Source organism: Cyrtonyx montezumae, unplaced genomic scaffold (genome assembly GCF_038088225.1).
Source record: "Cyrtonyx montezumae isolate F1298 unplaced genomic scaffold, pur_monq_1.0 scaffold_8, whole genome shotgun sequence".
NCBI classification, from domain to species: Eukaryota; Metazoa; Chordata; class Aves; order Galliformes; family Odontophoridae; genus Cyrtonyx; species Cyrtonyx montezumae.
Genome location: NW_027072089.1, coordinates 82,339,601 through 82,367,114, shown reverse-complemented (window position 1 = coordinate 82,367,114; position 27,514 = coordinate 82,339,601). Strand labels below are relative to the sequence as shown.

The 27,514-nt window shown below is 39.4% G+C and overlaps 2 protein-coding genes across 5 annotated transcripts in view; one reads left to right on the top strand and one right to left on the bottom strand.

Annotated features, from left to right (window-relative positions):
* Positions 1 to 27,514, top strand: part of GFOD1 (Gfo/Idh/MocA-like oxidoreductase domain containing 1) — a 521,440-nt gene that overhangs the window by 340,907 nt on the left and 153,019 nt on the right. The gene's annotated exons all lie outside the window — the stretch shown is intronic.
* Positions 1 to 27,514, bottom strand: part of PHACTR1 (phosphatase and actin regulator 1) — a 297,264-nt gene that overhangs the window by 243,330 nt on the left and 26,420 nt on the right. For 3 of the 4 annotated variants that reach the window (XM_065752319.1, XM_065752314.1, XM_065752315.1), the window contains exon 5: positions 27,102 to 27,206. The exons of the other annotated variant lie outside the window; for it this stretch is intronic. In XM_065752319.1, the coding sequence (XP_065608391.1) occupies positions 27,102 to 27,206 (105 nt within the window). The remainder of the gene's footprint in view (positions 1 to 27,101; positions 27,207 to 27,514) is intronic. 4 annotated transcript variants of the gene reach the window in all.

Below are 27,514 nucleotides of genomic sequence, written 5' to 3'. Positions count from 1 at the left end.
CTTTTTCAAGCACAAAGTATGTTCCATGCTCAGTGTGACAATTCCTCCACTAGCCTTCGTTTGACAGCATCCCACACAAACACTATGCTTCTCCAGTTTTTCTCGACTCTAGCCAAGCCTGTAATGAGTGCCTTCAAGCAAAAGAAAGAGAAGCACCATCATACTGGCTCTTCTTTCCAGAAGGTACAGAGAGACTATATCTCATCTTGCTCTATGGACAACCTAAGAACACTTCTAAGGCTTGACCATGAGCACAAGGTAAATTTATTCCTTGCTATGCATCTCCTCAGGCATTAGCAGGGGAATAAACTCAAGTGTTAAATTGCTTCCCATTGTCCTACACACAGAAGCTGTGGCAAATTTGCAATATAATCTTGGAAAAGTAGGTAGACATACTGAAGTCTTAAAATAAGTACTGTGTTTCAGTTAAAAAAAAAAGATTATATGAATTTTGCATGAAGTGATTTCAACTGAGATCACCAATCACAGCGCTTTAGTTTAATCAGGCCTATGTGCAACAACAGCCACTGCTCACGACAGGGCTATTGTGCAGCTGACAATCATGCATTTTCAGCAACAGCAAAGATAACACCATTGCTATGAAGAAAGTGACAGTTCCTCACATTGTTTAAGAATGGATTTTATAAGGATGTGTACAGCTTTTCTAATATTAGTGAAAGAATGATGTAACATTTCAACAAGGATTTAAATATGGTCACCCATAAATCACAGAATCATAGGGGCTGGAAAGGACCTCTGAGGATCATCAAGACCAAACATGCTTGACCTAATCTTGACTTAAAAGATCTAAAGTGAATTGAGATATTACGGTAATCAAATCAGTGTTCAAATTAAAAGCTATTCAAATTTTCATTTCATACATTTGCCTGAAGTGAAATCATTAATTTGAACAAAATATGTGAAAACTGTAATGCTAATAAGCATCTCTTAAAGCCCCATCTGAAATATTTCCTTTCTCATCCTTTCCAGTTAATAAAACATGGAAAGTTATCCTAGACATCCAAATTGTCCTGAAGGCATAGGAAACTAATGTGGAAGAACATTAGCTATACCAGACTAAAGATCATCAGGTAGGTGATTTTCAAGAGCGGCCAGAGATGTAAGTCATTCTAGGCAATGGCTCACTGGTCAGAGCCCTTGAGCATACAGGAGAAATCCCGTCAGCAAAGTGATCTGCTTCCTGATTTGAAGGAAAGACTGATAATTACTACTGCCTTCCTCTAAATGTGATTCAAGGAGGAATATTTTTCTTTATCCTTAAAAACTGTTCCAGTTCATGTTACCTTTCTTAAATTCCTAACTGGGAATAGGTCAGAGAAGAAGTTCTGCATCTCCCTAGGACAGTCTTTCTCTGCAAGCTTTAGTCTCTAGCAAGCAGTTGGATACACAAAGTAAAAACTTCAGCAGCCACAGTAAGTGAGGCACGTTCTTAAAGAGTCAGCCAGCAGTCTTGGGCTCAAAGCATTCAGTTGCGGGAATGGAAACAGAAAACAAATCTTCATCTAACTTGGTGAACCCAGTGAGATTGCTCCTGTTACAGTTGCAACAGATGAGAAACATCGTAAATCAGGACATAAAAAAAAAATCATTTAATTGTGAGACCCCAACCTCTCCCTCAGCACCTCCTTGCTTGTCTTGTTTACATAGTCTTCAGAGCAGTTTATGGCTCTGGGTGAATTCTTTCCTTGGTCTGTATAAGCAGTCCATGCATCAACATTAAGGTATTGGGACACCTGTTCAAAGCAGGCTGTGTGGAAAGCCTCTTTGTAAAAGTACTATCAAGAGCTGTAAAGTAGTACTAAAGTAAATATTAACAGCATGTATTCTTACTATTGTACTTCTATAAATTTTTATGATGTGAGGGCTGCTCTGAAAGTAGTGCCTCCTATTTTATTGTGATGGCCCATGATGTCAGAGGTGAATGCTGGTGGGATGGCAGTAGAGGTTGAATCTTCCCATCAGTATCTCATTACATTTTGTTGCAGTGTGACAGATGGCAGCAGAGGGGCAGTCTGACAGAATGGTGTCTGACATGAAAGTGTGGATGAAGCAAATGTGTGTCACTGAATTCCTCCAGGTGGAAAAAAATGGAACCCACTGACATTCATCAACACTTGCTTAATGTTTCTGGAGATCAAACAGTGGATGTAAGCACAGTGATGAGGAGGGTCATGTGTTTCAGCATTTGCAACAGCAGTGTGGAAGACAAGCCACATTCTGGATGGCCATGCAGATTTTTACAAACACAGCATGCAGGCTCTTGTTCATCACTGGTGAAAATGCACAGCTCATGGTGGAGACTGTGTTGAAAAACAGTGTTTTGTAGCTGAGAATTTGTTTTATCAAATAATGTCACTAAGCTCTGTATATCTGTTGTTTCCATGGAAATACATAGGAAGCATTATGTTTGGAGTGACTGTACATTCTTGAAACCTCTGAAACTCCACATCTTGTGCCAAAGGTCCTAACGTTGTTACTGATAAGCAGTAAGTAACTCCTGGCAGACTTCAAATAAGTGTTGTTTTAATCTGCATTAAAATGTCTGCTACAAGTTTATCACTGGACTTGAAATTTGTGATCCAGTTGTCTGTCCTGCTCCATGCTCCCAAAAGAGTAGAAAGATATTTAGGATTTCTGCTGATCCAGGAGGATATGCTTACATTAGCAATACAATTCTTGAAAAATTAGCTCTCAGTATGTTGAATAACACTTGAAAAAGCATCACCTCATCCTGTGACCAAGCAATTTGTCAAAGAGGTCACTCTAAATACATCTTTTAGCTTCTCAACAAACAAGGATTTCTCAAAACACCTTATTTCACAGCATTCAGCACGGTTTCTTTCACTCATTTTATGAGGAGCTGGTACCAATAGCATTTAGTCCCCCCATTCTTGCAAAATACATACAGGGTAATGATACCAGGAATATACAGCCCCCCCTGGGTCGGACCCTCAGTCTCAGCTCCTGGAAGCACAGCCTGGTAAACAGCCATCTTACCCTCCTTTTTCATACTGAAAGTCAACTTAGAGGTAGGAAAAAAAAGAAGTCATTTCAAGACAAGGAAAAAGCCTGAACAACTTGACACAGTAATGAGAATAGATGAAGACAGCTTGCCAGTAAGAGAAAGACTCTGTCAAAAGACTGCAGTTAAGCTTTACAGCAGTTGTGCAGTGCTGCTGAAGGCTCAGTATGGCACCGTGCCTCTACAGAAGCTGTCAGGTGCCAGAGCAGGAACTACATAGCTTGTAGCTTTCTCTTTCTTTTCCCTTCTGTAAATAACATAGGGGGAAGAGGCCAAATTAGCGATCTGGCCCCAACAGTGCACCTTAAAGACAAATAAAACGAAGCCAGTGGGCATTCAGTCACATCTCCATCCCTTGATGGCTGGCTGCATTAGCAATAGTGCCCCACACCTCTTGAGGGTTGCATCTTATACGGATGCAGTTAAAAGAAAAAGTTTTTTGTTTTGTTTTGTTTTTCCCTGTGCTCCTGCAAACCTAAGTGACTTGTTATTTAGCCTTTCTCTTGGCTTGAGCAGCTCCAGCCCCTTCACATCTGCTTCCAACATCTATATCCTCTGCATAGCATTATGTAAAACAAAGAAAACTAGATGATCTTACTGCATGAAAAGAATGCTGGGGAGCAATACTTACTATTTTAAAGCTATCGTATCTTTATGAAAATTTGGAAAGAAAGTTAATTTAGGGGAGGACAGCGCTCACAGCTTAGAGCTGATTTTTTACTTTCACTTCAAAGCACTCTTAAAATTCAAATATCTACTCAGAAAAAAAGAAAATAGCATTTGGTTCATTTCTATGAGACTTCAAATGAAGTTTTCAATGTTTAATTATAAATGGCATAAGTTAAAAGTCTTCACAAGTCAAGGTTCATCTTCAGAGATGTACCCTATCAATTTTAGATGTACATCAACTACATTTTTTTCATATGCCAGAGAGAAATTAAAACTTGGCACAAAATTACAACATTCCAGAGGGGAAAAAACTGACAGCATTCCCCTAACGAAAGCTGTGTGTTATATCATCTTTACATCTAGACAGTCATGTATTTGTTTCCCTGGTGTTCTTCATGTTATTCGTAAGATGTGGTGAGGTGGGGGTTGGCTTTTCCTCCTGCATAATGGTGATGGCTTCAAGTTGCACCAGGGGAGTTTCAGGTTGGATATTATGAAAAATTTCCTAATATCCAAAAGAGTGGTCATGTGCTAGAACAGGCTGCCTAGAGAGGTGGTAGCATTACCATCCCTGGAGGTGTTCAAGAAATGTTTAGGTGTTGTACTAAGGGACATGGTTTAGTCTGGAAATATTAGTGGTAGGTGGATTATTGGACTAGGTGATCTTGGAGATCTTTTCCAACCTTGGTGATGCTATGATTCTATGATTGTATGTCAGACATGCAGAGAATCCTTCACTCTCTTGGAAGATTTGGGCTAGCACTTTGCTTCCTAGTATTTTGGCTCAAATGATCACTTACCTATCAACAATTCTCATCCGCCAGATGTAGACATTCCTTTCACACATGTAGCAGACTTGAAGGTAGTAAAGAACTAGTCCCAGCAGAGATATATTGATGTCCAAATGGGATTCGTTTGTTTTTAAAAATAAAGTTTTACCTCCCACTACAAGGAGAGCGCTTGGTGCAGTTTTTGAGGCCTTCACACAAGGCAGCACAAATATTAGTCACAGAATTCAGAGAAGACTGCCCAAGTAATGGAAAATGGGTGCTTGGAAATTCCTTCTCCTATAAAACACCCACCTAAGAACATCACACCAATGAAGAGATAGAGATCATCAATATTTATAGAGTGATCATGGGGACAGGTAGACTGATGCTGAGTGACAATTCCCCTTTGTAAACAGGCTCCAAAAAGTAAGCTCATCTTCTTTCGTCAATTACTATATACCAAAAAGCAGTGTTTCTATATATCAAACAAATAGAAACAACAGCTATGCCAAGAGATATCCTGCTAGAGGGCAGCACATACACATGCTCCTGAAAGCCAGCTAGAAAATACCATAGAAAAGGTAAAACCTGTTTATTAAAAATCATCCAAGCTTTATTTAGTTTTTAATCACCTTTGCTAGAGATTGCACTAGAAATATAAACTGTTTCTTCATCATACACCATATGTTGCTGGGCTGCACTAAGATGGTAATATGGTGGATATAGCATGAGAATCCAAGGTGAGTAGATGAGTGATGAAAGGAAGACAGATTACAGAAATCAGTTCTCAGAACATGACATAATGAAGAACAAGCAATTGTTGACTTAGGTAGCAAAACTGTTAACTCTCAGAAGGAAGGGAACAGAAGCTGAAAATAAACCCAGAATAATTATTGCCAAAAATTATATAGCTTATTTTTCATTATGATTTTTCCTAATTTGCTTAAATTGCTCAAATACCCTGAGCAAACAACTTTCATCATAATAACTGTCTGAGAGCTGCTTTACTATGTGATTTGGTTTTGCTTTTTTTTTAAATACTCCCTTGCTGAAACTTTTTCTAAAATTGAGAAAATCTTATTTGTATTATGAATTGTTATTGCATTTAAAAGGCTACTGAAAAATCACCACTGAGAAACAGTTCTGCAGACATTCTTGCAGAAAAAAAACACTTCTATCACTGCTCATGAAAAATGAATGAAGGGGTTTATGAATATCATCAAAGTGTTCTGATTTCTGTCTTCAAGATGAGTTTGTACTTGTTCAGTTCTAGATTTATCCTTTTCTTCCTGAAATCTTTTCTGATTGACAGAGGTCCACACAGTTCAACTTTAATTTTTTTCTCAACAAAATTGAGTAAGGGTAGAGCCAACACTGCTGGGAAACAAATATTAAATTTCCAGAAAGTCTGGGTTATTCTAGCCAATATTGATCTTTGTCACTTTATGTAATAACACTGTTCACGTATTTACTTGAAATAAGCACAATTATTGCTATAGCCTGGTGGTGGTATTTTTTTTTAGAACATTTGCAGAATAGACATTGTGAAGCTGTAAAGTACCAATAAATCATTCTGTATCTCTCTTTTTTATGTGATGAGCATGAATAATTAGAACAAGACAAACAGTTGCCACTTTAAGATAATGTACAGATCTTGATGAGAAAAAGGACATAAAAACCCATGTGATAATCTTGATCCTGCCGGTGAAGGGGGAAAGTCTGGACAGGAGTGGATGCATGTTCTAAGTTAACAACTCACTTGACATCTGGTGTTGTAAGCACTGCTTTGGCTTTTATCACCAAGGATCCCTCTTTCAGGAACAGAAACTGAGAGATTCACATGAAAAAGTAGGATAAAAGTACCTTTGCCAAAAGACTTACCAACCTGGCCCAGAGGATTTTAAACTAGGCACATCTGGAGATCGTGAAAACAGCTTGCCATCAAGTGAGAGAATGGAGATAAAGGAGAGTCAAGTCACTAAGGGTTCTGAAAAAGAATCAAGCAGGTTCAGGGGGGGCCACCTCACATTCCACACAGGCATACAGCCTGGGATACAAACAGGAGCTCCCAGAGCCCCAAGTATAGATGCACAATGACCATTTGTCAGGAGTACCTGTGATACAGTAGGATAGTCCACAGGGACACAGACGGATGGAAGGATGGATGGATGGTTGGATGGATGGATGGATGGATGGATGGATGGATGGATGGATGGATGGTTGGATGGATGGATGGATGGATGGATGGATGGATGGATGGATGGATGGATGGATGGATGGATGGATGGATGGATGGAGACAGGCAAATGAACAGAGCAAATGAACCAGAGTCTCCTGCAGTCCTGTTGCATATGTGAAGAGAAAACCCAATTTTAGAGTATCAGAATGAATACATTGGAAAGAGCTGTGCTTTTGCAATATATTCAGCTTTGCTGTGCCTCATGCTGTGCCTCTGCAGTATATTCAGCTTTGCACTCAGGTACCCAATAGCAGCTCTCTTAATATGCAGATCCTTGCAGACAAATAATTCTTCCAGTATTTCCCAGTATCTAATTCAGCTTAGCCATCAAGAAAACCCAACCCTGAGCTTAACTTCATGCTGAACAGTTATATTTTCACCGTTACTCAGTGGACTTTCACCTTCAGAAGGGTGAGCTAATATTCATGAATTTGCAAATGTGTATTATTCACAACTTCTGATTCAGTCTAAGGACTGTTGTTTTTGTGTTCGTTAAACCACTTTTTTTTTTTTGAGTTTTATCAGTCATAATTAACATACATATGGCTTTGGAATAGAAATCTCACAATATAAAATGTATCGAAATTTTGATACAAATGACACCAGTAATGAAACACAAACAAAATCTAATGCCATATGAAAAAAGATGTCTGACATTCTGCCCTGAAGGGATCCAAGCAAAGCAAGATTAATGAGAGTGCTCTCTGCTGATTGTATTCTGTCTTCCTGGAGAAAACAATTCTCAGCACATTTGGGTGAATTAGAGTTCATTCACTGTGAAGGTATGGAGATGATTTTGGAAACTGGAATCCTTTATTAATCCTCTGCTAAGGGATGCTCAGGCATCCTGAGAGTTTTACCAAGTCTGTCAGGGAGGAATCACATTGTACAGATAATTCACATGCTTTTTTGCTCAAACCCACATTGTCAGTTGCATTGAAATTTTTACAGAACTGAAAATTAGCAACTAAGTACGCTTTCCTGGCAGGTATTGTACGAGATCCCAGATTCCACCTCTTGCTCTTTGGGGGGTCATTTGTTCACCTGAACAGAACTGCAAGTACCATCTTGTTAGCACAAAGGAATAGTGGAAGCATAAGGGAAAGGATCACTCTGAATGAGCACAGGAGATAACTGCAAATCATTGGGAAACACTTAACTTTTATAGACTTGCTTTTAAGAAATGTAAGGGATGGAGTAGGGTAAGAAAGGGGAAAAAGAACAGGCTTACATTTCAAGCTTAAAAATTACTGATTCAAGAGAATATCTAAATCTGGGGATTCTGAGGCATACTGTACAGACATATGTGCTGTCAGCTGCAAACTACTCCTACAGCACTAAGAGTTGAGCGTAGTGCCATATGTTATGCCAAGATTACTGATTTTCATTAGATGTGAAAGAAGATTTCCAATTTTAATGTTCATTTTCAATCATTATTTTATTTGGCAGTCTAAACACACAATGACAGACATTATCTTCGGCCAATCTCTGAGCACCTGCTCTAGGTATGTTCTTTCTCCATTCCTCCCTCTTCCTTTAAAGTTTGAAGGGAAAAAGAAAAAAGAAAAACCTAGATACTGAGCAAGCCTGAGGGATTTTGCTGGGTGAGAACACCACAGAACCATAGATTCACCAGGCTCATTAATCACACTGCTTCCTTATGAGAAAGTTATGATGGACAGAGAACCTGCTTTAGCATGGGGGGTTGGACTTGATGATCTCTAGAAGTCCCTTCCAACTCCTACAATTCTGTGATACTGTTTAACAGTATCACAGAATTGTAGGATTTGTGGCCTTTAAAGAAAGAAGTCACTCTGTATGGTAAAGCACTGTGTAAGTACAGACCACTTCCCATACAGAACAAGGCAATCCTATGAAGAAGCTGGCATTCCCATCCCTTCTCACCTTCTGACTCTAGCAAGAGGACAAGAGAGGAATGAGAAAGCTGTGTCCTTTTATTTACACAGGGATGGGTGAACAGGCTAGGAGAACAGTTAGAAATGACTACCATGTCCCAGCTCCATGTCCATGGGGACAGATGAAATTAACACTCCATGTGCTGGCCCCAAGACATTTATCAAAACTAATTTAATCCCATCTTTGAACAAGTGACAGAAGATGGGAAGCAATGGTCAGAATGCTCACTGATGCTGAGCAGTGGAACATCATTCTTGGCCAGACTGAGCAGCGTAAGTAAGGAGGACAGCATTCTCCAGGGATAGCTGCACAGCAGCTTCATGAACAGTGTAACTCCTCCCACAGCAAAATGCCAGTCTATACACCACTGTCCACAACTATGTCTTCTGTACTTGCATTAAACCTTTTGCATATGTTTCCATATCTGTGGGTGCGTCACTGTTTTTTGAGTAAGAGAAAAACCCCCATACTTTTCAGTTTCCATTAGTGATAACAGTTCACAGGTGCATATAAAGCAGCTGGGCATGATTCTGGATGCACATATCACAGCAGCTGGCAGCACAGGTCACAGAATGCCAAAGACAGCAATGGTCTCATGGGCACTGTCTCTGATAAAGCTACTCCCTGCCCCTGCTTCAGTAACTGCTCTGTTCTCTCTGTTTTCTCTGTCTCTGATGTTAAAAGTAACCTCAAGCAATGAACCATATCTAATTGCATTTTGGTTTGTCACCAAACCAGATAATTCATGTAGACTTCTAATGCTACCAGATCATGGCTTTCACTTTCCCATCTCTTCACACTTCAATGAGGTGAATATATTCTGCAGCTGGATTATATCTCCCTGGTATCATTTTTCTTTCATTTTAAGCAAGATTTAATACATTCACCATCTACAAATTCTTATAAAAATGCTATTTGAATTTACACAAAATGGTCTGCATTTTAGAATGCTGAGAACAGCAGCAAAAGATCACATTTCTTTATGGAAATTACTCATGAAACACCTGCTACTAACAGTGAAAACAACAGAATCCACATCTACAGCCTTCTTATTTCTTGATTTTCTTTTCAACTCCTCCAGCTGCCTCAGGTAACAATATTCAGACAGAGTAGTATCAAGTTACAAAACATAACTGTATGTTTCAGTTTACCTTTCAAATCAAAATTCACTTAGTAATAAGGAAGGGGCATAACCATTCAAGCTGGAGTCACTGTCAGGGGTGGGTTTACAGAATGTAGAGGGTACTGTTAGCCAACATGCAATACCTGGCAGTGCAAGGTCAAACACAGAGAGCACTGGGCCGTGAAGAGGAATGTATTCCATTTACTTAACACCATGCTGAGCTTCTGGTACCTACTATAAAGTGGCATCCCCTTCTCAGTACAGCTTGTGCTAGCTCTACCACTGTGCAACTTAATTAGAGAGTAATTTTGCATGAAATAGCTCATGAGGTTTGGGCAGGACAGCAGCACAGGTAGGTCAGTAGCTGCCGTTTCATTTGGAGCACCAGTGATGATGACACAGCTATCGTCAATCCAAAAATAACACTGCTAGAGCAGCACTACGCTTCCTAGTGGGGGCTGAATTATTCTGCACTTACCATCAAGACAGGCAGGGCAAATATTTCTATTCAGCATATCTCCAGCTGTTAGATCATTAAGGTGCCTGCATATGCTTGACATCTCAGATAAGATGCTATTTCTAAGAAAAGTGCTATTGTACACAAATATGCATGTAAGATGTGTGTGCACACATACATACACAGACAAAATGCAACCCGTGACACAGCCAACATACCAGAGCTCCTCCTATACACTCAGTGCAGTGAGGAGAAACTCCAAGCCTGACCACCCAAGAACAAAAAGCCAGGAGGTTGGTAACCTTTAAAACAAATAGAAAGGAAGTATATTGTCACTTCTCTGGTCTGCTGTGTGAGACTCATTCTCTACGACTGTTTTTGAACAACCACTCTGGTTTTACTTTGCTTTAAGTAAAGCACACACTATATGCTGCTTCCTGACTTTTTCCAAGTATAAAAGACACCTAGTGGGATCTGATGCAGTAATTCTATGTTAAAATCTTCTGGGAAGAACATGACTGGAATACTTATTTGAAGTAACAATTCATTTTCTAGCAGAGTTTTCTGTTTGAGCAGACAACAGAAGCATTACTGATCTTCTCAACAGTGTATATTTGTTGAGTCATACACACAGGGGGAAGACTCTCCAGTGTGTTCTTAGGTAAATTATCATTGTCTTATTTCACATGAGGAGTATTTGAAGTATGATATTAATAGAATTAACAACGAAACAAGACAGGCTGACCCACACACATTTTATGTCAGGCCACAGTCATAGAGGCTTGAGCTCTGAAGGATTTGCTGAGTGATATGCTAAATATCCGTGCAGTACAGATGTGATCACTTGGTTTCTATACAAAAGCACTGACTACTTCGATTTTAGCAGCTAGAGACAAACCATTGAACACACCAACACCCACTGTACCTTTGTAGTAAGATCTTCAAAGGACTCCAGCAAGTTAGGTCTGCTTTTTCTCTGTTCAGCCGAATTCTAGCATTCTTCAATCAGTTTACACTTTTTTCTGCATGGTCTCCCAGAACATCAGTTGAAGTCTTATGCAAAGATGCTTTTCAAAAAGGCTGGCATACATGCATAATATAGGACCTGGCTCTTGACAATGCTCCTTGGCTGGGCTTCTGATCAATTTTAAAAGAATGGAACGCTATGACAAACTTTTAATAACCCCTCCAAACAAGAGCAGTATCCTAAATAAATCTCGTGGGAAGCATGCTTGCTTCCCACCACCACATTATTCTTGTTTTCTATGGACAGTCACAGATTGTGGTTGTCCAGTCCAAAGGCTTCTGCTCCTTACACAACTGAAGATTTTTATCATCAAGAGGCATTGTCCTATGTGTTAGTTTTTGCTGCTACTCTGCAGCATCAGGTGGATGATGACCATATTTCCACATTCCTATTTTTAGCTGTATTTACTGCTACTTGAAGGTAAAAGTGTAATCTAGAAAGAAGCACTTACATAGCTGGGGGAACAGAAGAACAACAGATGTTATGCTTGTATCTGATGTGCTTTGCACATTACTTTGCAAAAAGTCAAAATTTATGGAACTAATTTGTTCCATAGCTTTTCATCTATCACCACAATCTGTTGGTGCTCTTGGCTAATTACTTTTTAATTTAACCAAGTGACGCTCACCTTCTCCTTGACTTTGAATTCCATGATGATGGTTTCTCACTCAGGTCAAGCAAGAGCAGTCTCAGAACTTCCCTGAATTATTTTGTATAGAGTCATGACTGATCAAGGATGCACCTTCTGTATGGAAGGCATTTTAGCAAGTTCTGATATGCTCCTGCAGAGAAGGAATCTGTATAAATACCTCTAAAACATTCACTGACTGGGACCTGGCAAAGCAAAACTGCTTTCTGTGTATGAAAGCTTTAACTGAGCCACTGCTATCTAAGACTGACTACTTTTCTGCACTATCCCAGTGGCATACAAGTCAGCATATATTTATAAACTGATCCTTTAATATATATATACTGTTGTACCACTGTTTGCTAGAAGGAGAAAGGGAGACATGAAGAATCAAGAGAAAGAACCAGACAAAAAGACAGAGAGGGTGACTATATGTCTTCTGAAAATACCTCCCTGCCATCCAGGAGGTATTGAACTACCATCATTTATATGCTTATCCAAAAATTCCCATCTGATTTGTCTGCCTCAGTAACCATCAGTCCTCCATAGGAGTTTAAAAATGTTCTGCTGCTGCAACAAATAAAACACACAAAAAAGGAATCATTCCTCAGCCTCTATGGTGTACTGGGGCTACTATTCAAATCACAAGTTCTTTATATCTTGTTTAGTAACAACCATAAACTAAGCAATAATAAATGTCATTGTTACCTTTTCAGACCTGTTCTGGATGCTAAGGAAAGGGAATTTGGCAGCCAGCAGTGCTGCTATAATTCAGGAAGGATCACATTCCCCGGGCTTGCCTTGTCCAATTTGTTTGTTTTTCCATCTTATGTTCATATATGCAGCCTTTTTTCCTGTGCTACACGGGTTCATTCTGTGCTACTATTTTGCACGAGGATAATCACGAGTTACAAGAAAAACAAACAGTATTTATTAAACGAACAAAGTTCATTTCTTATGCAGCGTATCTCATATTCTGCAATCTGCTGTGTTTATTCACTTGTTCATTGATGCACATTTCATTAATTTGAAACAGACTTCCTAGCCATTGTTTCAGACTAAGCTCCAGGCCAGTAAAACATTTAAGCAAGTGCAGGACAGAATTTTAGGAGTGTGGATAATCCTACTCAGTGAACTGAAGTAGAACCAGCTATACAGCAACATCTGCCCCTGGTGTGGAGTAAGAATAAAATAGGAAAACGTTCATCCTCTACCCTCAAACATTTGTGAAACACAATCTGTTTTTACAGTACTTCACAATCACACTTTTCTCCAGGAAGGGAGCTTTTGCATTAATTGCCAGAAACTGCATGTCTAAAAATAAAAGAGGTAAAAAAGGAATCTTACAATACTGATGAAGTGAGAAGAATCTCAAAGCTTTGAGCTAGATTCTTGACGGCAATAGAGTTTGCTAAGAATAGCAAATGAGTAGGAGTAGTCAAGGCTGAAAAGTTTCTGAAGTGCTTTGCTTATTTCTTTCCAGTTTCTTATTCAGGCTACCTGTTATGTGAGATCATTAAATATTTAGCATCTTGACAGGTAGTTGGGAAATGTCTATTTTTGATTTGTACACAATTCACCAGAGTAGCCACAACATTAATAAGAACAGTGTTTGTCTTGGATTTGTCGACAGGGAATTCCTATGGTTATATCAACTAAGTTCACAAAAGGATGTAGTGACATGCAAGGCCAAAAACCACCTAGCATGTTGCAATGCAGTTGAAACCTGGTCAGGTTGAATGGGGCATTTTGATCTAGTTGTTGGCAACCCTGCCCAAGGCAGGTTTTTAAGGTCCCTTATAACCTATGCCATCCTATGGTTTTGTGACTAGATGTGCTGAAGGACACTGGTATTCCACATTAACAGGGCATTTAGTGGGAAAACAAACAAGTAAAACTATGGGCTTGAAATAAAAAATATGGTAACTGCATAAATAAGAATACAAATACTCATTCTATGAGAAACAGGTTGCTAAAATAATTTTGCAAGTGCAGTTTACATAGCTGTATTAACACTGTGTCTCAAACAGCTCTTAGGTCAATGAGACTAATCACTTAATAGTCAGTAACATTAGAGAAGCCATAAAATCATTTTCCTTTAAAACAAGTACTCTTGCTTTAAGTTGCAGTAATTTTTCACATGAAATATAAATATCCTTCTCTGCAGTTGAAATTTGCAGTTGAAGTTAAATAGGATGTTAACACTATGGCTACTATATGAAAACCTTTGTGAAGCTTTGTCACCTTTAGACTATCACACAACAACATCCATGTTCTTTGAAGGCAAGTGAGTGCTTTTGCTGTGTTATCTGATTTCACACAGTCCAGAAATAAAGATCTGTTGGGGGTCCCAGATCCGGCATGCCACATAGCTAACTGCTGAACAGACCCAGTTCAGACATTTCAGTAGAACACTGAAAAAGAAATGTGCTAATTGTTTTCTTTTAGCAGAAGCAGCAAAAGCTGGAGTAGGTAGGATTTCACTTTCCTTTCATTCTGCCAGGTCAATACTTTAGAGCAGTCTTGCATTCATGCTATAGTCCAACATGCCTTCTGATTTCTTATTGAAGAAGGGCTGTTTTCTTTGCCTTTCATGCCCCCACTTTTACTTCATTTAAACAGTTGATTCCTCCATTCATAAGAAAGGAAATACTGAAAGAACTCAATAGGTCTGTGGACCTTCCACTGTACTTTTTTTCTGAACTGAGGTTACCTGGAAGGATGATAGAATCACTGACAGGACTCAGACCTACTACTACAAAACATAAATCAACTTTTGGCTGCAGGAACCATGATGATCCACTGAGCAGCAATCATTGCATGCCAGACATACGTTGGCTTCTAGGCTAGTTCTCCAGAATATTCATCAAAGTTTTCATCATAGCTGGGTGGACACCTGGTCCCATGTTTAAAGAGAGCTACACCATTTACATTAAAAAAATGAGCACAATCAGAAGTACTGTATTAAACATCACTATACTTATGCTTATCCTAACTGAGAGCATTATCTGAGATTATTTAGTAACATACTCCTATATGATGTTCCAAGCCTGTGAAACTGGACAACTTGCAAAAGTCTCAGTTCTTGTCCAGAATGTACACTAATGTAATGTTACATTTAACTTCATCATACTGCTAATATTTAAGCTCCTTCATTGTCACCTAGAGATCTGCAGCACTGCCACTGTGGGAGCTCATCATCATCTAACATTCCTTGCAAAATTCATAGCAACAACTTGAGTCATTCCTGTTCGGGTGAGTCACTCGTGCCACTTGATACACATTCTCTATAAGCCACACAAAATCAACTAAGTGACAGCCACCAGCAGCCCTATGATTTTCAAACTTCTGCATCATTATGTCTCTCGTTACCTCTTCCTAGTGCTCAGAAGTCTTCACTATGACACAAATGTACTTAACAAATTCATTTCTGTTAAAATTATATAAAAAAAAAAGAACAAAACGGATCCTTTACACACATGCAGAAAAAATAGCCTTTATACCTGATGAGGTCAAAGCACTGCATAATGATTCATGAAAAGTTCTCCTGGTCATCATAAGGAATCAGACATGCAGGAAGCTTCTAAAGCTGATGCTTGAGATCAGTTTTCACAGACTGACTGCATTCTAACCTCAGCAGGGACACTTAGAAATACTGCAGAAAAGTCTTCTAATTTCTTCCCTTATCAGACCCACTTACTCCTTTTTTTCTTATCTTCAGAATTAAAAAAAAGGGTAGTAGTAAAAATGTGGAACTGACATTTCAAGTAGTAATGCAGTAGTGACCTGCTCCTTAGGCATTAACATTAATAATTAAACAGAAGACCTTGATCACATGGATCAGGAAGGTATGAGACTGTAACTGAGGGGCAGTGCCCAGTTCCAGGGTTCCCAAGTTCTGTACTCCTCAAGAAATAGAGAGATATATTGGAGTGAGACCAGCAAAGGGTGACAAAGACAATTAAGGGCTTACAGCACCTTTTGTATGCAGAGAGGCTAAGATAGGTGGTACTATTCAACTCATAGAAGAGAAGTCTCAGGGGGATATTATCAACACATATAAATATCTGATGGCAGGCTGTAGAGAAGATGGAGCAGGGCTCTTCTCAGTAGCAGTAGTGACAGGACAAAAGGCAGTGGGTACACATTGAAACTAAAGAAATTACATCTAAGCACATGAAAAAACGATTGCAGCCAAACACTGCCAGAAAGGCTATGCAGTCTCCATCCATGAAAACACTCAAAACCCAACTAGAAACATCCCTGAGCAACCTACTGTAGTTGACACTGCTCTGAGCAGGGTAGACAATCTCCAATGACCCTTCCCACCTCAACTACTACTCTACATGCATACTTTCTTTACTTCACAGAAACTGATCATTATCCCCTGGATAGAAATGACTGGAGAATGTCATAAAAGTAACACTGCATGGGAGTCAGAAGTGGTATTATCTGTCAAAGATATCAGTAGCCAATGTTACCTCTTCAGCAGACTTCTGGATCATGACAAACAGCCACTGTTACCCACAGCTGGACAGCACCCAGTAAACTGTAATTTTCAGCTCTTACACAAATAAACTGATACTTAAATGAAACACCAAGGAATCATTTGATTTTGGTCTGGAATTATCTGGAATGATACTAGGCAATTTTCATGATATACTTCAAAATAGGCTGGCAAGAGGAGACTTTCTGTGCAGAGGATGTGTCTGCCTTTGGTTCTCTGGTCTTTGTGTTTGGGCAAAAATGAATAATCAATCATTTCAATTGAACAGTTTATCACTTCCAGGGATTTTTCACTTAAGGCTGTCATAAGAAAACACGAGCTTTTATTTTTATTACTTGCTCCCCAAATAGATTGTGAAGGTGCTATCTGGGGACTAGAAGGCTAATGGTTTCATTTTAAAATTATTAACCTTGTTACCCAGTGAGAAATTCCAAAAGTTCCCCATAGCCCTCTCATGGCTGATTCAGCTATGGTGTTAAAGACAAATTTAGCAAAGTGCAACATGAGCAATGATGCAAGACTAAAATTTGCTTTTACAAGCAATGAAGAACATGCAATCAGACATTTGCAAGACTAAGTTCAAAACCCGGTTTTGTGATCCAATCTCCCTCCAAGTCTGTTTTCATCACTTTCAAATGCTGGCAAGCCAATGTATCTGTGCATTTGTGGGGAGTAAGAAACGTGCTCAGAGAAAGAAAAAGCAAATGTGTGAGGAACAAAGAGAAAGGAATGGCTTACAGCTGCAGTCTTTAAACTGCATATCCCATATCATTAGCAGAGCACTAATTACTCCACAGCCAACTCCAACGGCTCTGAACCAGCAGAATACTGCTTTGTGTGTGTGCAGCCAGAGGCCACTACTCCCCTCACCAGCAATATCTGGACAGACTGAGTTACTGGACCTCTGCCTATAGCAAATGCATGGAAACTTCGGTCTTTTCCTTTCTTGTCCTCAACTGAGAGGAAGAGGAACACACGATGCGTAGAGTTGCAGGAAGCTCCTCAGCAATCGTGCACAATCTGCTCAATCTCCAGATAGCACTACCCACAAAAGCCACATAACACCTTTAAAGCACAGAAGCTTTTATCACTGCTAAAGTTCTCTCTGCCAATATAACTGGGAATATCAAGTAGGAAACACCTGTTTTATTCAGCTTTCTGAAGCATGGGGGAAAAAATAAAGAAAAAAGCTGAGTAATATCTAGCCTCTGAATAATTATTAAGCATGTGTTAGAAAAGTTTACATGACACATTTTTCTACAGTATTTTGGGTTACTGCAAACTGGAGTTTAACATTTACTGTTTTAACAGTTCAGTGGTTTTTACTGAAGTGGAGATTTAATGATGGAAATAAAGTGCTGTTAACATCTAAGTCAGAAACTTCTGCTTTCTGTTAGAAAAATGTAGTCTTTAATCCCAGCATTCTACTGATTTCTTTCTCAGAGCAAGTTTTCAGGTTTCTATATCACCCCAGAGAATTATTACGCTGGGACTAAGCTGCCCACCAGTTTTTAATTGAAGCAGGATAATACTTGAAAACACTACTATCTAAATTACTTTGCAGGCCATGGAAGGTATATGAAACCCAGAACAAGTGTGAAGCTCACTCAGACAAGAGACCTTCAGGAGGACCCTGTGCAGACAGAACAAAAGAACAATGCCCAAAGAGTTTTTAAAAGCACTGGGAGCACACATCCCACCCTACTGTGGCATTAAAGAGAAGATAGGTTGTTTTACTCCTATTTTGGACAGCATGCCTGAAGCACATTTTCTAAATAATATCGTCAACTTGGCTGGTTGTATGACTCCAAACATATGTGAATAAAAGTATGATTTACCTACACAGCATGCTGTTTGTATAAAAGCTCATTGATCATTTAAAAGAAAAAAATCCCTAAGCTTACAACTCTGACAACAAAGGAATAGTCAGTCCCGTCACACACCTTCATTAGAGGATTTTCTAAAGCACTAATTGTTGACAACTACTACTGAAGCCAATTACAGTACTGTAAGGCAAGCTCACACACGCTGTTGAAAATAATGAGTTTTGAAAACTTATCCAAATAGTAATATAAAGAAAGTAATAGTATACATTCAACAGCACACTGCTACAATACAGAATACTGAAGAGCCTAAATTAAGGTTGGATGGATACTGTAAAATATATGAAAGCGACAGTCCAGTGTGCAAATGAAAAGATGAATGCTTTAAGAGGTGATTTTCTGAATTTCCATTGCACGCTTCCTGTTGTACCTGTGCAGGAGAAATTGTTACAACGGTTGAAATCTTACTGCTGAAATCCTTGTCCAAGCTGCTTTTACAGGCGAGAAGGTGCACAATTAGCTGAAGCAAGGACTGCAGCAAGAGCACTCCTGGGTTTCAGTTTGCTGAAATACTTAAGTACAGACAAAATTTAAGCTCACATCTAAGTGTTTGGCTGCTTTAACTGAGACAGTCAATAGTTAAAAGCAGGAAAAATTCTGAGTAAGGAAATGGCTGTACTGCTCATGGAAGGAGGGCTTGTTTAAGTTTGGGAAACAATGTTTCACAGCAATAACAGTGTCCCACCATATGATTCATGCTTTTACATATGTTTAGTTAAACAAATGCATGCAAACAAAGAAAAGCATGCACCTTTATTCGACGTAATGCTGCTTGTAGCATTTTCAAAGTATAAAAAGCTCAAAGCTTTTCATCAGGCAGAGAGGGTACAGGTCAGCCCTGAGACGAGATGTGCAGGGAGTTGGACTCAGCAATCTCTTTGAAGCTCTTTCTAGCCCTGCATTTCAATGACGCTTTATTGATGCACAGGAGGAAGCTGACATTGCTTTGAAATAAGATTTGAGAGCAGCCATCCTCACACTGATTGTCCTCCTTTCTGCATGGTAGGAAGGCAGAGTGTGCAAGGGTGCTTCCCTCATCTGTATAACAAGCAAGTCATCATACCCAAGAAAACATGGAGATATAAGAAAAGACAATAACCTGCACTGGGAAATGAAGAGATGTTGTGGTGTAGTTCCTCAAGGAACTACACTAGGGAAAGAATGAGAGGCTTAACCATCTCTCTTTTGCTTCCTCACTACAACTGCTTAATGTGTCTACTGTACACCTTACACATCAACACTCCATTCCTATAGGAAGGCATATAAAGAAGAAAAAAACCCGAGGCTATGAAGACAGAACAGAGAAGTTGCCCTGCCTCTGCCACCCTTGTTGTGGCTTTAGATAGGGTTCCAAGTTAATGTAATCTGCTTTAAATCCAAACTGATATAGGACTTTTCTTTCTTAGCTGTAAATGCCTGTACTCTCCTTTAAGGAGTTGGCTGTAGCTTTGAAGAGAGATTGCCCAGGCAGTGGATGTGGCTGAAAACTCTTTTTTAGGGGGGGTGGGGAGATGGGACTATTCTTTTACTGGATTATTCATTCATACTGGACAGGTGTTAGTGTCAGCTGAAGACATAGGGTATGGCTAGAGATAGGTCAGATTGTGGCACCTGGCACACAGATTAACCTGAACTGCCACAATACTATTTCTTTAGACATCAGAGTAGCTCCCAGGTTTTCAAGCATGAAACAATTAAATGGTGATCAACCACATAAGACAACAGTGGCTATGCAAAGTGCCCCCTTCCATGCTCTGCAAGGCTCTGCTCCATGATGATGACTCTCTCAAATACAAGCATTTGTCACATACAAGCTTTTGGTCTTAAATCTTAAATCACAAACAAGTGTCATTTTCAGCTAAAAGATACTATAAGGCTATTTGTGCTTTTCTTTCCATGTAGTCAGAAATTTTAATCAAGCTGTGAAAAAGCAAAATAATATTTTCCCAGATTTACAGGCAGTGTAAGGAAAAACTACTTTACAGAAATTAGTTTTCTGGAAGTATGGAAAATCATGCTGAAAGCTAGCCAACTTTGAGCCACCCGTGTCAGCTGAAAATCCACAAGAGCTATTATTCATTCATTGATGTGTAGTCTGCAACTGTCACAGATGGCTCCGGTCCAGTGACACAGTGCAGCAAAATACTTATGCTGTGCTGCAAAAAAAAGAACACACTGCAAGAGCAGCCACTTCCATTACCAAGAAGCTTTCAAAATCTCTGAAAGTCAGAGAGCTTGAAGAGAGAGAAGAGAGAAATCAAGTCCAGGGACTGCTAACATTTAACTGCTAAGCATGCTGGTTTTGATGAATCCAGATCTGCTGAAGGCCTGCAAAAAAGTTGACTGAAAAGATTTTACAGTTTTAACCGTCCAAGTAAAATTCTTTGATCAAGTACATTTTGAAAGCACAAAATCCCTGCTATCTCAGCAGGAGATTAAAGAATTTATCTGCACAAAAGCTGTGATTCTGCAGGAAGAAATCCAATGAACCACTTGGGAAATTATGACCTCTCTGTGAACCTCAGAGGCAGCCTTGGAGTTATTTTTCATTTTCCATTGCTGAATCTCCCCTTCAACATCAGGAACACGACTTTATTTATTCAAACATTGAAAAAAATCTTCTAACTTTCATATCTAGTTTTATGCTTACAATGCTAGTTGAGTAAATACACTGAGTAAAGCTTCTTAGAAGCATTAGGGGTACCTCAATACCTGGGGGACATTTCCTCTCCTTCTCCCTCCCGAACTCTTTTCCTCACAGATAAGACATGAATGCACTGAAGAATAGTTCTAAATATGTTTGAATAAAATATGGAAAAATAAAAATAAAAGGTGCAGAAAATGTATCCGTTCAAGTCTTATACTAACAGCAGGTCCACACTTCCTATTCAATCTTGTTCAAATATAGCATCTCCTATGCTTATGTCTGGAAATACACAGAGATTACTGCTGCGTGTCCCTGCCATCTTATTCATAGCAGTATTCAGAAGAAAGTCTGTTTCTTAAACTGAAAGAAAAGGGTTAGTATTTCAAGATCACCTGCTTTAAAATTTTTGAAAAAGTGATGGGGTTGTTCACAAAAGAAAATCTCCATTAAGAACCCTATCTGGTACTGTATACTTTCAAAATACATTCTGATAAGAAGAAAGGAACTGATTTAAATGTGTTCTCACAAATAAAAAAAGAACCAATTTAATATAAAGAGACTAAAGAACAAATAAAGCACAACTGATCTGTAGCAATTAAAATCACAGGCTAAACGTAAGAAACATCTGCACTGAATGTGTTATTGGCAACTGAGCCCTCTTTATTTGAGCTTCCACAGGAAAATAATTTGAATGGAAAGGGTGGTGATGTTCTATCCTTTGTTGTTGGTGGTGACAGAGGGGCTTTTTGTTTGTTAATTTGACTGATTTCTTGTTCAGTCATTTGCTTTTTTTTTTTTGAGATTTCCAGTAACCAAACAAGGAAACTCCTACGAAATACGATGAGTTGCTTTATTGAAAAGGTATAAGACATGTAATTACATTCATCATTACCAAGTAACTGGAGAAGAATAAAAACAATAGGGAAGGAACACTCCAGTTAATCAGTCAAAAAAGGAATGGAAACTCTTCTGAAACAAAAGTGAGAACTGAACCACTGAGAGCAAGGATAATGTGTGGCTTAGTTGAAACAACTCTGAAATAGAACTATGCCTTAAAAACAGGACAACAGTAAACTCACACGCAGCTGTGGAAGGGTCAGGAAACAGCATCTCAGCTGAAATTCAGAATAAAGAACTAGAGATTCAAGCAGTGCCACTAGTGACTTAGAAAACAGAGTGACATTTAGCAAGAAGGGCAAGGGACACCTAAGGAATATTTTTGTTATTTCCTTTCCTTTCATTGACCTGTGACCAACCCAGGACTACCCATAGACTGAATTACCCTGAAAACTGAACAGTAGGAGTCACCAGAAAGGATCAAAGTGAGGGATGCACAAGAGTCACCTGTAGTTTGTACTCTTTTACACCAAGAAAAAAACAGGAAGTGATCCAAAGATATCCTCAGAGATCAGAGAAGTGTTACAAAGAAAAACTAAAGAAATACACATTTATCTAAGGCACCCAACATTCATTTCATAAGAGATGCATCTGTTTTTTACTTTAGATGACTGGCTCATAAAATAGCAGAATGCTTCAGGAAGCCACACAAGGACATCACTTCAATTTTTAAACAACTACAGGCAAATCTATGGCTTGTCACATGGAAAACACAAAATATTCATGCTGATATTTTCAGAGCATACTGTCAGTACAAATTATCAGTAATACACATTACCACAAACACTCAATTACACTGAATATATGACTAGTTTCTTATTTACTGAACAGCCACAGAGGCGTTCCTTAATACTGGATGTGCTACACATACAACAGATGGTGGTACCTCAATAGTTAGCATTTAATAACCTACAGAAGAAAAGTATTCCTTTTATAAAGAAAAAAAAAATGTATAAAGGGAAGAAGGTTTCACCTTCAGATTTCCACAACAGGTCTCCAAAAGTGATGCAGTTCACTGTAAACTGAGGTCTGATAAATAATATACAATTGAAATTATGAAACAGAGGACACCTGAAACTGGCATGCAGAAAGAAAAAGAATTTCATAGAAGGCCATGTCCTTCTGACACCCCAGGTAAAAACACACTAAAAACAACAGCAAATCACAATAACATGGGGGGAAGCCCTCCACACAGGTAACTCAAGCCCCAGTTCTGATGTGACAAGCAGTTAAGTGAGCCCTTTCTAGCATGGGCGCTTCAGAAGAAACCCTAAACAGCTTGAGCAATGTAGTAAGAATTGCCTCAATGACACTGTATTTCTTAAGTACTACAATTAAGGCTAGAAAAGGTCTTTCACAATTAAGATCACAGATTGCCTGCTGGATGGATGCAAAAGTGCATGTTTTTTCACATAGTATGAACTTGTACAGCAAAGAAGCAGACTAAAATCCCAGGTTTAAGGGATTATTTGTGTGTTTCTTATGTCTGGTTGAATACTAATTTCCCATGGCAATGCTGTGGAATCCAAAAGTAGGTACCATATGAACCAACATCAAAATAAAAGCATGAAATTAATAAAGTACAAGGAAGCATGTTTTGATACATTACATAGCCCAAACAGACGTATAGGAAGCAGCACAGTGTTTCTGCTTTTAGCTGAACCACAACCAACCAAAAAAAAAGAAACCACACAAGCCACCAACTCCTTTCCTACAACTGCACTTGGCATATTCCTAACTTTTCAAGTAAGCTGCTTTCTTGAACAAATGCTCATATTTCATTCACAAGGTTCCGGAAATATAGATAAAGGTAGCAGTCTTAATTGGAAACCCTACTGGATGGACAGACACAAACCATAATTGATTTGAAATTCCAACTTTCTCTTCTCACTTCTGATTAGCCTTGATTATCATATGATCAAAACCTACATCTGTGTAAGCACACTGATGCACTCCTACAAGAGCACCAATTTCAGTGGTAAAAAAGAATCAAGAAGTTGTTCCAGCCCTACTACTAACTGATTCCTTCCAGCAGAACACCATCTGAATGGTTGAGATTGGGGTCTTCATAAATTCAGTTTTCATGCATTAGTCTACAGGAAAAGGAGATGAAAGGCAGTAGAACACGCAACAGTATATGCACTGAGATCGAACAAGTATGAAGAGCAGCACAGGGCCTGGCCAGAGATTAGGTGTTCAAAGGCCATCTGGAGAATTTAAATGATGCTCATTAAGATCGCTTACCGGATTTTTAGTCATTCTACTTGCTAAGAGGAAAAACAACTCCCTTGAGATTCCTTAAGGTCTGGATGTAGAAGAAAGCCAGGGTAGGATCCTGCTGATGCCAAAGTCTGTGGGGGCTCAGCGTTTTCTGATATGCATCGAGCAGCTTTTCCTCCAGGTTGCAGAATGTGTGACCTTCAGCCTCCTTCAGTGGCAAGTGTAGCTGATGCATTGCTAGCCCTGATTTGGATCACTCAGTAAAAGCCCCACCAAATCCAATGAACATCCCCTGTACTAAAAATGCAGCCTACAGACCAGCAAGGCAGAGAGTGAAAAAACTTAAATCATTTTAGCAAGAAGGCTTACATTATTTACATCTTCTTCTTGCTGGGTTTATAATAGCTTAACTCAGAGGAGATCCCTTTCGTTGACACAGAACTAACCCGGAAAGGAAGCAATGATGCCTTTCAAGCAGACAAATACTGAGGGACAAACGTTCTTGTCTTCAAGGGCTGGATCCACAGGGCAACGGCACAGAATGGCAGCACAGCAGGGAAGCCCTGAAGGGCAGATTTCTTCCCTGACACATGATCAGGGCACAGCTGGTGCTGAGAAACATGAATGACCTTAATGCTTCTTGGTGTAGGCACCTACCCTGGTGTGACACACATCCCAGCAGGAAGACTGCTCAGTGGAATCCAGGTTGACTGTGCAGAGAAATCAGGTCTTCCCATCTCACACAGCAGAGATGGAAGTGCTCTGAGAGGCATGTTGCCTTTTCCCCTCGCTCTCCTGATCCCCCAGCAGCAGCGTGTCAGTTCTGCAAACTCTGCTCACAAGTGCAGTCCCATTGCAAGGAGCAGGGCTGCTTGAGCAAGTAGCTGCTACTCAAAATCTGTCACCTTCACACTCATCATAAAGCTTCCAACTCTGAGAATTACATTTCATGGTGATTCATGTAACAAAGTAGCCTGTGCAGCATCAAGATGAAAACGACTCCTTGCACTGAAACAAGCTGCAGAAAGCTCTGCATATTCCTAGCTCCAGGTTACTGTTATCTTCCTTCCCTTCTTTCTGCCCCACCAATCATTTTCTGTTTTCATTATTGTTATTTTTATTTAAAGGTTCATGTTGCGTTAAAGCAAGGTAACTGCCAATTGCATTTCTGATAACATTTTTCTTTCAGTTACTGTACTGTGTAGAGACTTTAGAAAATAAGTTGTTCTATGAACAACACCGCAGCAGCACATCATTCTCTTTTTTATTCTTATCTTGTACTTTTACAATATTGTTCTAAAAATTTCAGTTATTAATTACCAGTAGTTACTTAAGTTGAATATCTGTCATACTTCAGATGCAGTATCATCTCATGCTTTGCATTGCACCACTAGCTTTAGTCTTTCAGACCATGAGACTCAGAGTTCCTGAGTAAGGAGGCAAACTTGGGCACTCTAGTTTCACTTTCTACATTTTCCAGAGTGCAAAATATTTGGCTTTTGTATTTCTTGGCATTTAAGATGCCAGTACTAGGTCCCCTGCTGCTCTGTTAACTGCCAGATAACGCATCATCTGACAGTCATTAGCACTTTAAAGAAAACCTGCAGGAATTCTGACCTCCACTATTATACTGTACTACAATAGTTCTGAAACCTAAAAGCTTTGAAAGTCTGGTTTGAACAGAGAAGCTACAGACAGAACACAGTCCATATTTCACAGCCTGGGTTTGACATCAAACCCTTCAAGGACATAGCCATTTAGGTAAGATTCCTTCCCCATCCCTTCAAAGCCTTCAAATCCATGTCTCAGTAGCCATTCGAGTTCAGATCTATGGTAGCAAACAAACAAGAAAGGGCTGTGAACAACTCAAAACTGTCACATTTGCTCCTTCTTTGTTCTCAGATTCTTCCAAACAAACCAACAGTGATCATGTTGAGAACCCAAAGGCATGAGCAAGCTACAAGAAAAGCATGCAACTAATAAAACTACGTGCAAGTCGGCCACTGAAAAGCAAAGTTGAATCAGGGAAGATTGGACTTCTTCATAGGAATTTCCAAGTCCATTCACCAGAGTAAACTCTCCACCACACTAAGGCTGGAACAGAATTTCTCAGTACTGTGTAACAAGTCCTGACTGAAACAATGGGCTCTATCAGGAAAAAAACTCACTAGCTTTGCATTTATTTCTGATATGCTTTTTGCTGGGAGCTCACTGATTTCTCTGGACATCATGTGATTATTTTTTTATTATTATTATTTTCTGAAAAACACAGAACCAGTGAAATCAGTCTCAATCAGTGCTGCCAGTGCCTGGCAAGTCAGCTCTAGGAGAATCAAAATCCTGATAAAAACTTCCAGGCTCTTGATTTGACTAACAAAATGCACCCACCTGCTAACTGTAGCATCTATTTCTCATTCGTCTCCTCAAATGCAGAAGACTCAGTGCTCAGAAGATGAGTCAACATTGAAAGAATCATTCTTCATTCCAAATGACCAAAATAAAAGCATTTATATGACTTCTGTAAACTTTGTCCATTATTTCTCTGACTTTGTGATGTGCAAAGCCAATGTGCTCTGCAATGATTAAAGAACTGTAACAGTCACATACCCCTGAATTGTCTATCCTCTTGACACTACAGAGAGCAAAAGCTCAGATCTGATGAACTGCTGCTCCAATTCAGTGCATCCATTACTTTGTATTAACTTCAGAAATTCCAGCTAACTCAGCAGTGTCTATTAATATTTCAATATAGTTAATTAATACTTATCTGCTAGCACTTATAGGATGAGAAATACAGTTTTTTCCCCTTGCTGTTGTATTAGTGTTCCAACACAATTATATATATAGCATACCAGTGTCTTCACTGGCCCAGAAAAGTCTCCTTCTAGCGCAGGCACTGGGAGGTTAGCCACAAATTACTTTCCACAGGACAGTAGTAAGGCTAAGGCAGGTAGCACCTCCTGCTATACAGTTTCTCTTAGACAGAAAAACATACATTTCTAGGACGTACCAGATTGGCCATGCATGCTCTGTGGAGATGCTCTTTGAACATACAGAAAAGTACATAGACTTACAAATGTCCAGAGGCAGGCTTAGTCTATTGCTCTGATGGGCTTGCTTCACATCTGGAGATCCCTGGCAAACGTTTTGCAGACTTGGATTCCTTCCCCGCAGAGAAGCTGTGTTTGGGCAGAAACAAGAAGAAACCTGGCACATCTGTCAACTGTAAGCCATTGAGATATTCACAGGCTGTATGAGCCAGCGGCCCAAATGAGGAGGAAGAGACTATACAGATATTAATGGTGTGCTATGATTAGGGATCTGGGGAACATTCCTGCCTTCCTAAAGCTGTACATACTTTCCAGGCACACCACTGCCACGCATTAAGGTGTATATCAGACACGTGTGTCTGTGACTTTGGTTTCCAAGAGGCTGATCTATGCAAACACAGTACCTAGGGAACTATCTCAGTCTTTGGGTAACACAG